The sequence below is a fragment of the Lucilia cuprina genome, chromosome 6, assembly GCF_022045245.1.
Source record: "Lucilia cuprina isolate Lc7/37 chromosome 6, ASM2204524v1, whole genome shotgun sequence".
NCBI lineage: Eukaryota > Metazoa > Arthropoda > Insecta > Diptera > Calliphoridae > Lucilia > Lucilia cuprina.
Window position 1 is genome coordinate 9085413 of NC_060954.1, and position 17723 is coordinate 9103135.

Here is a 17723-nt window from a genome sequence, read left to right on the forward strand (position 1 = left end):
TACATTATGCTGTAATACACACACATAAGAAAATGAAAGGAATTTTGTAACATTAGGAAACCACAGAATATGTTAAGTATACAGTGGTTGCAAGCAAAACCAAATTTTAACTTTAAATGGAGTTTGTAACCATCAGAAAGAGTATAAATATTTACGGTCAAAGATGCGGGTTCGATTAATAGTGTCGCTAGGAGTTGAAAATGTAGACTAGACTATAGACAAGACTATAGACTAGACTATAGACTACACTATAGGCTAGACTATAGACTGGACTATAGACTAGACTATAGACTAGGCTATAGACTAGGCTATAGACTAGACTATAGACTAGACTATAGACTAGACTATAGACTAGACTATAGACTAGACTATAGACTAGACTATAGACTAGACTATAGACTAGACTATAGACTAGACTATAGACTAGACTATAGACCAGACTATAGGCTATACTATAGACTAGACTGTAGACTAGACTATAAACTGATTCTAGAGTCTAGACTTTACTACAGTTTGACTTTAGAGTAAAATGTCGAATTGACTACATACTTGTAATTTAATTCCTTTAAAAATGCAATAATAAAATCATCTCTAAAAGGAATTAAAATGATTTCGTCATATTTTCTTATTAAATATGAGGTGGGCCAAAAGCCAAATAAAAAGTAATGGCAGGAAAAATATTAAAAATATATATACTACATACATATATATTTTTTCATAATCATGTTTGTTGCCTATGCCTTTTGTTGTACATTTCTTTGGTCCTTTTTGTTATCATTTCATATGAAAATCTTTTGTATCATTGCCAAGTATAATGTCAGCGCAATTTGTTAATCCTTGTACTCGCAATGCATGCTGTGCCAGTATGCCAGCCTGGGCCTAGAGTTTTAATATCCTGTGTTATTTATAATAGTAAAATTTAAATCAGGTAAATGAGTTGAAAGTCTCTTGGTCATATTTATATGTTTTGTTTGAATATGGCTTGCTGCTGTTTTGCTGCTTTCAGCAAAACCTCTGCTGTTCACAGCCAGTCAGTCAAATACTCTGCTAACTTTGCTATTTTTACACTTGACTAGTGTTTGATACTTTAATTTTTCTTTTCTTAATTTCTGTGTTGTAGATTTAATGAAATTCATTGGATTGTATAGTATGTATGTATGTTGAGTTCCAGTTTGTTGGCCTTGTTGTGTTCTTGCTTAATATCCTTTTTTTTCTTATAGGTTTTCTTACTTGGTTTTTGTAAGTTGAAATTCTTTTCTCTTATTCATAATGATAATTATGAGTTTCACTTTCTTCGGTTTGGGTCGATTATAAATTGTCTATAGTCTAGTTTATAGTATAGTCTATAGTCCAGTCTATAGTCTAGTCTATAGTCAAGTCTATAGTCTAGTCTATAGACTACTCTATAGTCTAGTCTATAGTCAAGTCTATAGTCTAGTCTATAGACTACTCTATAGTCTAGGCTATAGTCAAGTCTATAGTCTAGTCTATAGTCTAGTCTATAGACTACTCTATAGTCTAGGCTATAGTCAAGTCTATAGTCTAGTCTATAGTCTGGTCTATAGTCTAGCCTATAGTCTAGTCCATAGTCTAGTCTATAGTCTAGTCTATAGTCTAGTCTATAGTCTAGTCTATAGCCTAGTCTATAGTCTAGTCTATAGTCTAGTCTATAGTCTAATCTATAGTCTAGTCTATAGTCTAGTCTATAGTCTAGTCTATAGTCTAGTCTATAGTCTAGTCTATAGTCTAGTCTATAGTCTAGTCTATAGTCTAGTCTATAGTCTAGTCTATAGTCTAGTCTATAGTCTAGTCTATAGTCTAGTCTAGTCTATAGTCTAGTCTATAGTCTAGTCTATAGTCTAGTCTATAGTCTAGTCTATAGTCTAGTCTATAGTTTAGTCTATAGTCTAGTCTAGTCTATAGTCTAGTCTATAGTCTAGTCTATAGTCTAGTCTATAGTCTAGTCTATAGTCTAGTCTATAGTCTAGTCTAGTCTATAGTCTAGTCTATAGTCTAGTGTATTGTCTAGTCTATAGCGTAGTATACAGTCTTGTCTATAGCCAAGTTTGCAGTATAGGCTATTCTATATTCCAGTCTGTACTCTAATCTATACTCTAGTTTATGGTTTATATAGTCTGGTCAATAGTCCAGTGCCGATTTTATATTTTCGGTAAAAAAATTCAAAGGAAAATATTGAGAATTTGTCTCCAATTTCAGATTTTCGATTAAAATTACGATTTTTAAGGGATTACAACTATTTTTTATAACGGAAGCTTATCTTCTCCAATCAAATTTTTAATACAATTAAAAACAAATATAATTTATCTTCATTTGTGTGAACGTTTTTTTTTTTTTTTTTTTTGGATTATGACCACAATAATATTTTATTTAAATAAAAGTTCTTTTTTATATAAAAAAATAATAAAATAATGAATATATACTTCAACTGATCCGACATCATATGATCTCATCATAATTGCATTAAAAAAACGCCAAACGTGTTTTTTTTTTCAAAATTTAAAACAAAAACTAGAAGATACCTAAAATTACGAAATGTATTTCAGCAAAAATAAATTACTTTGTCTTCTTCTCCGCTTTTTCCAATTCTTCAAGTCTATGCATGCGCTGCAATAGAGTAGGATGAGAATGATTCCATGAAGAATACAACCAATCGTGTATGGGGAAACCTAAATTGTCTAAGTTAAGCTTAATCAAAGCCTTTTGTAGTTGAGCGGTGAAACCGAGTTTTTGGGCAAATTCATCGGCTTGATATTCGAAACGTCTGGAGAGCATGGTCATGGCATAGCCGAGTATGGCATTGTAGGGAGCCATGACATAAGTGAGTACAATAAAGAGACCCACTAGAATGGGGCGAACACCAGGAGCAAAACCCACAGCTTCATAGAAGGGAGCATATTTAAAGCAGTAATTGAAAACAAAGAAGATAAGCAGTAAGTTCACCTGCATAATGATGATGTTTTTGGTAACATGGCCCAATTTCCAGTGACCCAATTCATGACCCAAAACTGCCAATACTTCTTCATTAGTGCAGCCTTTGCCCTTGTCTTCTTCTTTAATATCGGCATCATCCTTTTTGCCTTTATTGAGCAATAGAGTATCAAACAAAACAATGCGCTTGGAATTCCAGAGGCCATAGAAATAGGCATTACTGTGCGAAGAACGTTTGGAACCCTCTACAACATATAGCTTGGTTAAGGGGAATTTCAATGAAGCTGCCAATTTTTCTATAGAAGTTCTCAATTCTCCCTCCTCCAGGGGAGTGTATTTGTCGAACAAAGGAGCAATAAAGATGGGATAAATGGTCAACAGCACCAAGGATACCACACCAGCAAAGGCCCACAAATAGATAAAGAAATGTTCACCACCCCATTGCACAATAAAGACAACAGCTGCCGATAGTAGCACCGAAAAGATATTACTAACCAACAAACCCTTGATTTGATCCCAAATAAAGAAACCAGGAGTTTGCTTATTGAAACCATGCTTTTGTTCCAAAACAAAAGTACTGTAGATTTTAAATGGTAAGTCCTTAACATAGCCAAACAGACTGAGAATGACAACAAAGAAACAGCAAACTACGATTTCATTTTCAGCATTTAAATTCAGTTTTTGCACCACTTGTATAGCACTTTGCCAGAAATAGGCAATGAGACCAAAATATAATTCCAGGGGAACAATTATAACATCCATTAAGAGATCCTTAAAAATGCCATATTGTTCTTTGTCCAGACCATAGACGCGTGCCTTGTGAAAAGTTTCATCATTCATGTGTTCTTTCAGTTCAGCGGGTACTTCTTTGGCATTTTTATAAACTTTAACCTGGAAATGAGAGAAAATTGATTTGTTTTTATTCAAGTATATAGTCTGGACTATACACTAGTCTATGATCCTGACTATAATCTATTCTATGGTCTGGATTATAGTCGGTAGTTAAAACTATAGTATAGTCTTTAGTGTGGACCTGATTATAGTCTGTTTATAGCAAAATCGATAGTTCAGATGACTATAGTCTCGATAAATGTCTGTTATATAGATAAGACTATAATCTAATCTATAGTCTAGAATAAAGCATAGACTGCAGTACAAACTATAGTCTAGTCAACAACTATACTATATATCTTGCACTTCAATCAACTCCTACTCCCTATATAAATGGATCTGCATACAAATTTGTCTAATTATTTATAGAACATAAAATGAACTTTTAGCATTTAACAGACTTAATTAATAAACAAAAAAATTAACCTCAAATTCGGTGAAATATAACAAAAACAAAACTTAAAACAATTAATGTAAACCCCTTTCTTCTGATAAACAAAAACAATAAAAACAAAATTGCTAAGTAGTTAAAAAAATTACTCACCTGACGTAAAGATAAATAAATTTCAAATAAATTCTCTAAAATACATAAAGCCAATATGCTAAAAAGCACCACATCAGCTTCGGAATAAGTCATCGTTTAGTGATCTAAATGCTTGTCCTTCTAAAAAAACAAACACACCTAAAAGTTTACAAATAATTAATAAAATATAAATAAAATTTATTATATACTCACTTTACAAATTAAATTTTATAAATATTTTTCGTGCAAAAATATATATGCTGCTAGCTTTTTGTTAATATAAATGCCGGATAAAAGAAAAATTGACACCACCGTGTTTGACAGAGTTGTCAATACTCGTAAGCAACTCACAATAGTTTTTAGCTGTTATTTTCATTGTGTTTTGTATATGTAGTGTAATAACGGCCAATGGCTGCCGTTTGTCATTTGACTATTGTTATTTATGACGATTTAGCAAAACATCTGCAGTTTTCTATTGTTTACAAAATTTCAGTTCGCATAAAATGTAAATGAAAAAACAATTATATGTGAAATATTAAAAGAAAATTATTAAACAAGTGTTTATGTTGAAGTTATTGTATGAAAAAATATAATTTTAATTGAAAATGCCACAAAATCAAGCTAAAAAACGTAATAGTGACAAGGATTCAGCAGTGGTTTCAGCCCAAGGCGAGGATAGCAATGGCAGTAGTGCTGCAGGCACAAATTCAGTTTTAAATCAAAGTAATGGTAGTAATAGTTCAGGAAAATCACGAAAAAGGTAAGTGTAATTTATTTTGCCAGCAAATTATTGGAATAAAAAGAAATCATTAAGGCCACTATTCAGACTGCTGCTATTTTTGGCAATTAACCCTTAAAAGGGCTGGTGGTTACACAAGTACATTTTCATTTTGTCAAATTTATTTTACAAAACAAATTTTTAATTTCTTTAACATCGTTATTTCTAGGAAACGCTGTGATGTGGTGCGTTTTAGTGATTTGGAATCTGAATTTGAAGATTGTGACTTGGAAGATGCTGCTGCTTTGGAGACAAGGCTACGTAAAGTTGCACGTACCAACTCCTTAACTCACGATGAAATGATGAAATTACTGCATGTACTTACAATAAATCTTTTAACAACTATTTTCATGTTTAATATAATAATTTTTTTAATTTCAGAAATTTGTTAAAAATGAACACATTTTAGCTTTGGTCACACTAAAAGCAGAAGATGAATTAGCCCGTGAGAAAAAAAGCCATGAAGAACGAGCCATTTTAATAACTGAGAATACATCAGTACCAAAATTAACACGGGCCAAAGCTAGAGAACTAAATAAAACGCCCATTTTAAAATTGCCTTCACTCAAAGTGCCGGAACCCGAAATAGCTTCCCTTATTAAGGAAGATTTACACTCTGATGAAGAAGATGAGGAATATGTATTTCAAGAGGAAGATTTTGTAAGTAGTTTGTGTTGAAAGTTTATAAAATATTAAACATTTTTTTTGTTACAGTCCGATGATGATCCCAATACCACGGCTTCTGACTTAGAATCAAATCCCCGTACACCTCAAACTCCAGCCAGTCAATATGAAGATTCTCCGGTAAAACTGACCGACGATGGTTGCTTTAAAGTCCCCTTGAGTAAGAAGACCCAAGAATTAACGCAAGAATTGCGTATAGCTACCAGAACGAGATCGAAATTATGTTTAGAACAGACTACCATAGAAGATTTACAATCGGAATTTGTTCCTCCGGATGTAGAGGAACCTTTAGAAGTTTCAGACTTACAGCCTTTGGATAAAGATTGGATGCAATTTTTAAATGACTTTTCTAAACCTTTAAGTAAGTTTTTTTATTACTTATTTTAAGCGAATAGTAAATTAATGCTTTATTTTTTTTTTCTTTAATTAAAGATAACAGTTTAGTAGGTGATGATGATGATCCTATTAATGATCCAGAATATGTGGCAGCCGAAAAAGAGCCAGGTATGTTGCTTATTTATATTTAAACACATTTGTGGGTTAATTTGCAAGTATTTTAATGATTGACCTACCCATCATTCACAATAAAAGTTTTGGCAGAATTACTGTTTATGTTTTTAAACAGAGTTACTGGACTTTTAGGGGAAAAAGTTTTACTTTTACTAAAACTTTGTTGCAAATATTAATTAAAAACAAGAAAGTAAAATGAATAAGAAAATTAATTGTATTTTTTAGTATATAAAAAGAAATTATTCTTTATTATGAACAACAAATTCGCTTTTAATTGTGACCCATCTGGCAACCTTTTGTTTATGTTTTGTTTATAGTTTAACATTCACAATAGTGCTGTCTTAATTAAATGCAAGAAAAAATTTGTTTTTTTTCTGAAATTTTACATCAAAAAAGTAATTAAAGATATAAATTAGTAATTTTTTTAAAAAATTAATGTAAATATATTTATGAATTATATATTTAAAAAGTGATTTGTGCAAAATGTCGTTAAATGAAGAATTTCAAGTGAAAAATGAATACGATGATAGTAGCAATTTGTAAGTATTATTAAAAAATTTTTACTTTATTCATATTTAATTATGGAAATTTATACTTATTAATAGTTCCAGCTATTATCAAGATTACAAAGATGATGAACAAAGTGATCCCAGTTATTTAAATGAATCACTAGGAATATTAACTAATATTAAAACATTAGATGGTAATAGTATTTCAGTCTATCTAAGACTGGGTAATAGAATACTATTTTGTTCCGGAAAATATTTCTACATAGAGCATGCGGTAAGTTTTAGTAATAATAAAAGTAGCATGTTATAGTTAATGTTTTGTATAATTATTATTTTAGACTGCTCAGACTGATCATCAGAAAGAGTATACAGGCATTGTTAGCACCTGTCACACTTGTGGCGTTAAAATCAAAGGCTCCCTTAAAGTGAGTTCTAATTTTATATGTCATTTAAAAGCTAGACATCCGGAAGTATACCAAGAGTTTCTCAAACAAAAACAAGAATGTGGTACTGGCACTAGAATTAAAAAATCCGATAAAACCTATGGTCAACAACGTACCAGTCCTTATCCTGGTAATCCTCATATAAAAGACAATATTTTACAACAGCAAGAAGTTCAAGAACAATTTCAACGTAATATTTTACAATTTTTGGTAGCCACTCAGCAACCTTTATCTATAGTAGAGGATCGTTATTTTCTTAAACTATTTGAGTTTATGGATTTACCAATACAACTTAAAAGTCCAGAATGTTATGAACAAACTATACGGGAAGAGTGCAAATACAAACAATTAGAGTTGACTAATTATTTTAATCATAGTAAAGTTTACATATGCCTTACAACGGACGTATGGTCTTATGGAGAGTGTTATTATTTGGCTTTAGCTTGTCACTGGATCGATGAGCAGTGTCAACGTCAAATGGCTTTACTAGCCTGCCAGCGTACAAATAATTTGCAAGAAAAATCTTTAACAACTTTACAAAATGAAATTTTATTACAATATGGTTTTCAAAAGGAATACATTGTTAATTCTATTACGGGAAATATACAAAATTTTACTAAACAATTCAAAGTTCTGGGCTTAAAGCCGGAAATATTAAGTTTGGATGGTGAAGTAACAACAGAGAATTGTTTCTTTAACAAGCAAATACAAGAAGATTTAAAACTATTAAGTTTTAATTATAATACTGAAATAAAAACTGCTGAATTGGAGTTATTAAAACTAAATAAAATATGGAGTGAAGATTTTTATAAACTTTTAAATGAAAACTTGAAAAAACTGCATGTGGAATGTATGGAAAAGTAAGTTAAATTTGAAAATTGAAAAAAATCAAAAATATTTATAATTTTTTTTTTAAATTTCTTTTATAGATGTTGTCAAATCTGGCAAAATTGTATTACTAAAGAGTTTAAAGAAATATTTGATGGCACTTTGAATGCTCCTTTAACAGCACCCAATATATTTTATCTTACCTCTCTCTATAAATCTCTTAAGAAAATACTTTTAAACAAAATTCACCTTACAGACATAAGTAATTACTTAAAAAAACCTTCATTTTCTACCAACGAGTTGGACTATTTAGAGGATTTAGCAGATATCTATGAGCCCTTTCATGCAGCATTTGAATTTTTAGATAATCATCAAAATCATTATTATGGTTGTTTTTTGCCCACACTCGTTACGCTTAAATGGAAATTAACTAGATTGGTTAATAGTAAAAAACTTAAACATTTGCAAGAGGTTTCTCTGAAATTAAAACAACAATTGTTAACAGAATTTAAAACGTATTATGAGCTAAACGAAAGTAAATCAGAAGCCATTATAGCAGCTATTACATATCCCCCAGTTAAAACAAGATTTCTAATGGGTTTACAGGATTCAGTGTTATGTTTTAATTTTCAAGCTAGAAATTTATTATTAAAATATGGCAAAATCTATCATATAGAAGGTGAGCAACAAACAGATAATACACAACAATTAGATAAAACACAAAATAGCCTAAGCGGTAATACAACAGCTTTAGATTTTTTTGATTTTGGTGATGGCACCGAAAAAGGTAAGTTTTGATAAAATGATAAAATATTAAAATAAAAATGTAATTTTTTCTATTTATTTACAGTTAATGAAGATTCTCATTTACCAGTTTCATTAAAATTAGAAATTGATGCTTATTTAGCTGATATTGATAATACTTTAATGTCTTTACAAAAATATCCCACCATTAAACGTTTATTCTATCGTTATAATACCTGTATACCTTCTCCCTCGAGTGTTTTACGTTTATTTCCTTTAATGAAAATTTTAAGAAATAGTTTATTAACAAATTGTTCTCATGAACAATTTGGTAATTTGATATTTTATCAGAATCATATTTTAAATAAATAGTTTTAGGATTTTTTTTTTATATTTTTTTAAATAAATTTATTTAATTATTTTTTGTAAATATTTATTTTATATATATATATTTTTTTAATAAAATTTAATTAAGCTCTATATTAAAAAAGCAAAATTTGTTTCAGTGTAGTGAGATTTAGCTTTAAAAGGTAAAAAAAATTAAACCCTGAATTCCAATGTAAACATATTTGAAACCGGAAGTAAATAAAATTTAAAGTAAATCTCTTTTAAAAGAGTATTTTTTTATTTATTAACGGTATTTTTCGTGAGATTTTGAAAGTGTTTGTTGTTTTATTTTCTATATTCTCTTAAATGTAAACAAAATAGACATTTAAGTTTTCACTATGTAAAAAGTAAATAAACGTTATTGTGAATGATTTTAAGATTTCGTTAAGGATGTAAAAAAGTATTTTTATTTATTAACGGTACTTTTCGTGAGATTTTGAGAGAGTTTGAGTTTTCTAAATTCTCTTAAATGTAAACAAAAAAGACATTTAAGTTTCCGCTATGTTAAAGGTAAACAAACGTTATTGTGAATGATTTTAAGATTTAATTAAGTATGTAGTAAAAAAAAACTCATACTAAACTAAAAATTCGAATTGTTAAACTTTTTTATGCATTCTTTACCCTCTCAGTTGATGCCGAAGAACTAAGAGATGTTAATATCTCGAAAAAAGAACTATCTGAACTGGTGGCTGAACTATATGATGGCCTAATGACCGAAGGTTTATCTATGGAAAGCATTGACTTAGAGACACCACGTAAATTTCTCTTAAGCTATCAGGAAGATAAACTCAATACACCGCACACTACACCAGAAAGATTAGAAAGTAATTTAGAAGTCTCCAGACAATTAAATTTTGAAAATGAGCAAGAATGTCAAAATCAAATGTTGACCGAAACGCCAACACAAACAAATACACTAAATAACACACAAGATTTAAACAGCCAGACTGAAACAAATGTAATAACTTCTACAAATAATCAACATGATTATTCCTTTCAGCCGGATGTTATGTCAACACCATCCTCTACACATAATAAACAAACAGATAATAGAAATATAGATTATACGAATCTTAATACAGATAGTATGGCCCTAATACCCATAGCTCAAACTCATGATAATAATATGGAAAATAACCATAATAAAACCATAATCATAGCTTCAAGCACTTTAAATACACAATTAGAATTAATAGCTGTACCCGTACCGGGACAACCAAATTGTTATCAATTGGCCAAGGTTGTCGAAAATCCCGAAAATATAGAAACTGTTACAGCACCCATACAAACTACACAACAAAATAATGAAAAAAACAATAAAACTACTAGATGTGATCGTTTTCTTCAGCTAAAACGTAATATTATTAACGAATATATTGATAAATTTAAAAACTTACAACATGCCCAAGATAATAAAATTTCCAGTACAACAACTGATAGCTCTTTGGCGGAAACTGCCGAAAATACTAATACCGGTTTTACACGATATCAATACGATTTAATGCAACAACAATTGAGAATTCATATACAACAATTAACACAAAATTTTGTACAAACCTATTGTCATCCACAACTGTGGAAATTAGCACCAAAAATTAAAGAACTTTTATTAGATTTACAAGAGAAATCTAAGGAAAATATTAATTTTCAAGTATGGAATTTAGAACCGGCCATAGAACTCATACAAAATTGGCAAAAAGAACTGGATGTGGATACTCCTGAAAATACAGAATTAATGAACTTTTTACATCATGAAAATTGTTTAATGGGGTAAGTAGGGAATGAGTACAATTCTAACTAATTAGATACTTATTACTTTCGCTATTCTAGGAGCCGTCATTCGACTCGTTTTCATCCTCGCATTTTAGATTGTTACCTCAATTCGCCAGTTTTTATGTATCCTCAGTATTTGCCGCGTCTACCGTTCTCGGGAAAACCTTCAAATCCTATTTTTTCACCAGTAGAATCTTATCTTATAGCCATGGGTTTGGAAAAGCATTTACAGCTTATCTATGAGAAAAAAGAGAAAATTTCCTATAAGACTACCCCCTTAAGAGTGGCCTGTAATCGTTTGGCTAGAGATACTGTATGTGGCAAATTGCCACGACGCATTTGGGATCATATAATGCATTTACAAAAAGTTGATTACTATAATCCGATTAAGGTAATAAATAAAATCCACTGTCAAACTTAAAAACAATAGAAAATATCTTTCTAAAACAATTTTAAGATAATGTACGTCTGTTCCTTGTAATGATCCCATCCACAACCTTCTAATATATGGTCGTAAAGTCCAGACTACAATTTTTCTTAAAATGTTTTTTAATTTTCTTTTTTTTAATGTTATTTATCCTTTTTAGTACTTTTTTGAACATAATAAAGCTCCTCCGGTGGATCACGATCCTATCTGGACTTTTGAGAATAATGTTGTATTACCCCCTAAGGATCGTATACCAGAATTGCCAGTAGTTTTTCAAACGTATATACAAAAGGTAAGTGAGTCACTTTTCTTTATTATTACATTACAATTCTGGATAACTGGCTCCATTACAACTCAGAAATAGGGTCATTAAATAACACTTAAACTACACAAAAATGTAGTCAATAACTGGTTCAATTTCTAGATAGAAATATGGCCAGCAACTGACCCTATTTTTAGACGCAAATATCACCAGCAATTGGCCTTATTTCTTGGGTTATTATCAGACACAAACATGACTTAGCAACTGATCCACACTTCTTTTTTATAAAAAAAATCCAAACTTTTACATGTACTCGAATTATTAACTGTACCGTTTTAGGGTTAATGAATACTTGTTTATTAGTGTTCACATATTTTCACTTTTATTTCAATTTTATGGATTTTAGAAAAAAAACTTAAATTACAAAAAAAATCATTAAATATAAAAAAAAACATTTACTTAATGACATACATTGTACAAAATACTTAAAAACCACCGACACGATCTCTAGGTATTAAACGTAATTCCGAACCATGTTTCAAAAAGACATTGCCAGCGGTTTGTTGAGGACTAATGCCAATACCATCATCGGTAATAATGGCACTAGTGGCAGCAGGCACTTTAAATTCTTCAGCAGCAAATTTAAGCACAGCAGTGAAAGGTGTTCCCTCCGGAACACTTAAAACTTTAAAAGGTAGCTTAGGATCCGAAGTTAAAGTGATTTTAAAGGTAACTTTCGACATGATGGGCTAGCAAACAACAAAAAGTAAAGGAATGTTAGTGACGTGGTCAAATTTTTACTTTTTTTCATTGTTAATATTTAATTGAAAACATAATTTTTATAAATATACTTATTTGATAAATACCTGTACTTTAAGGTTTATAAATTATTTAAATTGTATGTATTTTATTTAATATTTTATTAAATTTTTAGTTTTTTATAGTTTAGTAAACACTGCCTTATAATTTCAATAAGGTAAAGACTATTGTGATTGTTTAAGATGTTATTGTTTTAGAAAGTTGTCATATGTAAAACAAAATGTCAAAAATGAAAAAAACAGGGATGTTATTTAATTTTGACATTTCAATAATTTTGGGACAATTTAGCAATGTTTACATTTCTTTATAGCTAAATATTATAAAAATTTTTCTATATTATTAATAATTTACTAATTTTTTTAAGAAATATTAACAAAAAAACAATATTTTTGTTTGTGTAAATTCTCTAGAAAAACCAGCCACCTAAAGATAAAGCTACTAAAAAGAAAAAATCACGTAAAACTTGTTCACCCAAAGTGTCCGACGCATTTAGAAATTCATTCTTTGAATTTGTGCAAGAAGCTGTGGGCCAAGATATACCCGATGTTATTTATGATCCTGCTGAAACAAGTGATACAACTCCAATTGATGCTGAAACAAATACTGCAGAAAAACGTAAAAAAATAACAAATTCTAAGCCAACAGCAAAAAGGAGATGTTTACCTCAATCATTAACCATTAATGTTAATTATGTCTATGGCAATAACTTAGATGTTTCCTCTACATCCTCAAATACCACCCTGCCGGCATTAACAGCTCCCTCGTATACTGCAGAAGTAATAGGATCATCACCTAAAAGCAATTCTAAATATAACTTGAATTCCACAAACGTTGAGGAATCTATTGTAACTAATCATAATACTAGTAATAACAGCCTACCAGATTCTACTATAAATAGTACCATCGATTTGTCACAAAACACTGAATGTCCAGTTATAACATACAATTTCGATTGGAAGACTAAAACTCTACAGCCGGCCTTTGACTCAACGATTAGCCAAGCGGAAACGAGCCAAATTCAAACTACTTCTCCTGCTCCTTCTCCAGTCGGAAATTGTAGTAGATCCTCCTCACCTACAAACATAAATTATACTACAACTTCTCCTCCTGCCTCTCCTCCTCTTGCTGAACAACACAAACCAGTCGCTGGTCATTTCCAACAATCGCAAAAGTTCGGGCATAAATTTAGAACATCTAAAAAAATCTGTTTAACTCATAAACTTCATAAAAGAATCAAACAAAAGGCCTCAGCTTATCGCGAAAAACGTCATATCCAAAGACGTTGTGAGGAATTAATTACCCTCTACTCTTTACATTTAGATAGAATACTCGCAAAGTATAAAGATTCTCCTTTAATTAACAATTATTATCGGCACTTTAAAGCTTTAGAATTGTATACAAATCTTTTAAAAAGCTTAAAGTCTATTTGTGCTAAAACTTTCAACGAAATGGCCAACAATGCAAATAATAGCCCCTCTTCACTGAAACGTGCCCGCAGTAGTAACTCGAATACAGAAGATGATAATAATAGTCCCTCGTCTGTGCGTCAGGTGAGAAAATTAAATCGTCAAGAGGAAAATTTTCGTCACATGCTGTTGCCCGATACGCCAGAAGAGGCAAATCGTAAAGATGCTAGTAAGTGTTTTCAGTTTTTATATTGATTTGTGTTTTAATAAAAGTGTTTGTTTTTTCTCTTACAGTTTATGCCTTTAATTTCTATGAAAAAGTGGAAGAAGCTTTTAAAGCCTCTAATAAACTTGAAGACTGTAAAAAATTCAATGCCATACTGAAAGCTTTCGATCCTAAAAAGGATAAAGTTTCAGATTTATATTATGTAAGTTATTATCTTCAGTTAAATCGAAAGTTTAAAAGAATTAACACTTTTTTCTTTTTTCTTTGTTTTTTCTTATAGAAATTAGAAAAACTCTTTCTACCCGATCATCCCGAGCTGGCTCAGGTATTTCTCACTTTTCTGCTGCCCTCCGAAGCAGCCGAAATTGGCAAATTTTTTGAGCATTTCATGATCAACAACATGACCACCTTTATAAATAAATTAAATATTTATTTTAATAAACAACCTGCACAAATACGTAAAATCTATAATTGTTTAAATGATTTGGCAGAAGATCCTGATGTTACCATGAAAAAGGTGGAATCGAAAATTATACCCTTATTAAAGGGTAATCAATTTTTAATCGATTGGTTTATGCAACAATTTCCACAAAACACTCCGCCAGAAAGGTAAATTTTTTTATATAGAAATATTAATCATTCTTTAAACGTATGGAATTTTTTTTATATTAACAGACTATTTGCCAATCCGGAACATATAAATCTTAAGGATCAACAAACTAATCGTTCGGCTGAATATGTAGAGACAGTAACAGACTTAATGGATTCCCCCACAAATGATGCTCAGCAAAGTTGTCAATTGAGGGTAAGTTTTTAAGATTATCCTATATATCAGTTTTCGTGTCCAGAAATAAGGCCAGTTGCTGGTCATATTTCTGTCTAGTAATAAGGCCAGTTACTGGTCATATTTCTGTAGAGAAATAAGCACAGTTGTTGTCCAGAAATAGGGCCAGTTACTGGTCATATGTCTGTCTAGTAATAATACCAGTTACTGGTCATATTTTGTCGAGAAGTAAGCACAGTTGCTGTCCAGAAATAAGGTCAGTTGCTTGTCATATTTCTGTCTAGAAATAAGGCCAGTTACTGGTCATATTTCTGTCGGGAAATAAGCACAGTTGCTTTCCAGAAATAAGCCAGTTGCTGGTCATATTTCTGTCATGTAATAAGGGCAGTTATTGGTCATATTTCTGTCGAGATGTAAGCATAGTTGCTGTCCACAAATAAAGCCAGTTGTTGGTCATATTTCTGTCTAGAAATAAGTCTATTTACTGGTCATATTTCTGTCGAGAAATAAGCATAGTCGCTGTCCAGAAATAGGTCCAGTTGCTGATCATATATCTGTCCAGAAATAAGACCAGTTACTGATCATAGTTCTGTCGAGAAATAAGACCAGTTACTGATCATATTTCTGTCGAGAAATAAGCCCAGTTACTGGCCATATTTCTGTCGGGAAATAAGCACAGTTGCTTTCCACCTGACCACCGTTTGACCACGTTCCAACGACAATTGGATCTCCGCTTCGGAAGGACCCGATTCTCAATCGGTCAAAGATTGTCAACACTGCAACAGCAATACCAACCCGAAGTTTTTTCCCCAGTGAAAAACATCCAATTAAAGCCAAACTGTACAACCAACTGGTCATATTTCTGTCTAGAAATAAAGCCAGTTTTTGGTCATATTTCTGTCGAGAAATAAGTACAGTTGCTTTCCGGAAATAAGGCCAGTTTCTGGTTATATTTGTCTAGAAATAAGGCCAGTTGCTGACCACTGTTTGCCCACGTTCTACTTTTTGATCTCCACTCCGGAACGTTCCGATTCTCAATCGGCCAAAGATTGTCAATTCAGCAACAGCTGTATCAACCAGAAGTTCTTTCCCCAGGGAAGAACATCCAATTACAACCAACCTGTTACCACAACAACCACTGTTTGGTTATATTTAAATCTAAAGTTATGTCCACTTTCTATTGAAAATATATTTTACAATATTCCTTTTTTTTGGATTTCAGTACATAAATGGTCGCATTTTCTATGGTTCCAAAATGTTATTACCCGCTAAATTGTCTTTTATGGCGGCAACTTACAAGGACAAACCGATATCGACTGAACCCACCACATCATCTTCAGCAACATCATCCCAGAATGCCTGTGTTCATGGCATACGAGAACATGGTGAAAAACGTCTACAAGCGGCAGCAGACTTAACATCTAACACTCACATCAATAACGCAGAGCCTCCATCAAGTGATGATCAAGACAAATCTGAAGAGGAAGATGTCTCAAAAGCTTTAGTTATTGATACTACAGCCGATGAAGAGGATAGCTGTTCGTCGGTGGAATTATGTGATGAGGCCAGCTTAAGAGCTCATGCCAATCGTTTAAATCCCTCGGTTTATAGTTCCACCTGTTATGCTGCGGCCAATGCCACCAGTACACCCAATTTAAGTAACACCTTTCAGTCACATCATCCACATGCTAAAAAGACTTCTTTAAATTTTAATGATGAAGTGAAATTATCACCACGTAAAAGCTCTCTAACAAACAGCTCATCTAATCAAGCGAACGTAATGTCCCCATTAGCGGCTGCTGTATGTAATTCGCCGATTAATTCCAAGGAAAAAAGAAAATCTCCTAGTAAAAAAACAAAATCTCCTTTAAATAACAGTAGTCAAAAGACAATAAGATCTATAGCTACCTCGGTACAACCCATGGTTGTTATACACGAGACAAGTTCAGCTATACAATGTGCCAAACGTTTGAAAACCTTAATTGGTGAAGAAACGCAAACAGCGGAAAATACCGAAGAAGTAATAGATTCCAAGGAGATAATACAAATTGTGGCTAGAACTAAGAATTCTTTGCAGTCATCGGAAAATGTAACGGCCTCAGCAATATGCGAAAATGTTAAAGAAGAATCGGCAGAAGATATGGAATTTCTGGATGAAGAGCCAGCGCTTAGTCCTAGCCCTTTTCCTTGTCTACGCATGGAAACCGATTCCAATGAAGAAGATGCTTATAACACTACACCACCACCAAAGCCAGCTACTCAACCAACAACTCCAAATGCTGCAGCAACAGAGGCTAGTGAAACGGAAGCACATAGCAAAGAAACGGCAAAAACCTCAACTGAAAAACCCAATACAGTTTTAAATTTAAATGCCGCCTGGACCAGAGATGAGGATAAAATTATACTTATCGAAATGAAATTAGGCTCACAGAGTCGTCAAGAATTATATCAACGTATTGCCGACAAACTGCCCAATCGAACAATGTTTGAAATCACCTCACGACATCAATTCTTAATGGATTTCCTCTCGAAATTGCAAGGAAAATAATTCCGTGAATTGTATTTTAAATGCTTGTTAATTGTTAATATTAGTTTTGTTTTAGCGCTTAAGAAATTTTCTCACAAATTATTCTATTTATATCTATTATGCCTATATTTCTTAAACAAAAATCTCTTTAACAATAAACTTGTTTTATGAGTTGGACTTCCGTAAAATAGATTTTGTTTCATTTATGGAAATGTACTTGTTTCAGAAAAAAAGTTAAGAAACAAATTTGTAG

General features: G+C 31.6%; 4 protein-coding genes across 5 annotated transcripts; 2 read left to right on the forward strand and 2 right to left on the reverse strand.

The window, feature by feature from the left end:
* Positions 1-2413: 2413 nt before the first annotated feature.
* Positions 2414-4707, reverse strand: LOC111683210 (CAAX prenyl protease 1 homolog). Of its 2 annotated transcripts, none has more exons than XM_023445262.2 (3): positions 4577-4707; positions 4385-4522; positions 2414-3840 (listed from the first exon to the last, which is right to left on the reverse strand). In XM_023445262.2, exons 2-3 carry the CDS (start codon positions 4475-4477, stop codon positions 2575-2577), a joined length of 1359 nt encoding a protein of 452 aa, XP_023301030.2. In that variant the 5' UTR covers positions 4478-4522; positions 4577-4707; the 3' UTR covers positions 2414-2574. The 2 variants fall into 2 exon arrangements, with proteins under 2 accessions (XP_023301030.2, XP_023301031.2); XM_023445263.2 differs by having other exon boundaries at positions 4385-4504; positions 4577-4627.
* Positions 4708-4845: 138 nt separating this feature from the next.
* LOC111683217 lies at positions 4846-17658 on the forward strand. The gene is made up of 13 exons (XM_023445270.2): positions 4846-5123; positions 5311-5458; positions 5523-5801; positions 5856-6186; positions 6258-6329; positions 9876-11016; positions 11077-11410; positions 11607-11738; positions 12938-14162; positions 14228-14361; positions 14440-14768; positions 14835-14964; positions 16166-17658. Exons 1-13 carry the CDS (start codon positions 4969-4971, stop codon positions 17489-17491), a joined length of 5736 nt encoding a protein of 1911 aa, XP_023301038.2. The 5' UTR covers positions 4846-4968; the 3' UTR covers positions 17492-17658.
* On the forward strand, positions 6672-9253 carry LOC124420919. Its single transcript, XM_046955377.1, has 5 exons — positions 6672-6874; positions 6941-7118; positions 7183-8147; positions 8217-8902; positions 8966-9253. Exons 1-5 carry the CDS (start codon positions 6819-6821, stop codon positions 9229-9231), a joined length of 2151 nt encoding a protein of 716 aa, XP_046811333.1. The 5' UTR covers positions 6672-6818; the 3' UTR covers positions 9232-9253.
* Positions 12022-12731, reverse strand: LOC111683218 (ubiquitin-fold modifier 1). Its single transcript, XM_023445271.2, has 2 exons — positions 12575-12731; positions 12022-12457 (listed from the first exon to the last, which is right to left on the reverse strand). The coding sequence occupies exon 2, from the start codon at positions 12449-12451 to the stop codon at positions 12194-12196; it is 258 nt and encodes an 85-aa protein (XP_023301039.1). The 5' UTR covers positions 12452-12457; positions 12575-12731; the 3' UTR covers positions 12022-12193.
* Positions 17659-17723: the final 65 nt, after the last annotated feature.

What these genes read in the sequence shown, in the direction of transcription:
- LOC111683217 (XM_023445270.2), top strand. Translation starts at nt 4,969, where the DNA reads ATGCCACAAAATCAAGCTAAAAAACGTAATAGTGACAAGGATTCAGCA. An exon ending in GGCAGCCGAAAAAGAGCCAG is followed by an intron (nt 6,330 to 9,875) that starts GTATGTTGCTTA and finishes TTACCCTCTCAG; the next exon opens with TTGATGCCGAAGAACTAAGA. An exon ending in CATGAAAATTGTTTAATGGG is followed by an intron (nt 11,017 to 11,076) that starts GTAAGTAGGGAA and finishes TCGCTATTCTAG; the next exon opens with GAGCCGTCATTCGACTCGTT.
- LOC111683218 (XM_023445271.2), bottom strand. Translation starts at nt 12,451, where the DNA reads ATGTCGAAAGTTACCTTTAAAATCACTTTAACTTCGGATCCTAAGCTA.
- LOC111683210 (XM_023445262.2), bottom strand. Translation starts at nt 4,477, where the DNA reads ATGACTTATTCCGAAGCTGATGTGGTGCTTTTTAGCATATTGGCTTTA. An exon ending in TTTATTTATCTTTACGTCAG is followed by an intron (nt 3,841 to 4,384) that starts GTGAGTAATTTT and finishes TCTCATTTCCAG; the next exon opens with GTTAAAGTTTATAAAAATGC.
- LOC124420919 (XM_046955377.1), top strand. Translation starts at nt 6,819, where the DNA reads ATGTCGTTAAATGAAGAATTTCAAGTGAAAAATGAATACGATGATAGT. An exon ending in TACGATGATAGTAGCAATTT is followed by an intron (nt 6,875 to 6,940) that starts GTAAGTATTATT and finishes ACTTATTAATAG; the next exon opens with TTCCAGCTATTATCAAGATT. An exon ending in TGGTGATGGCACCGAAAAAG is followed by an intron (nt 8,903 to 8,965) that starts GTAAGTTTTGAT and finishes ATTTATTTACAG; the next exon opens with TTAATGAAGATTCTCATTTA.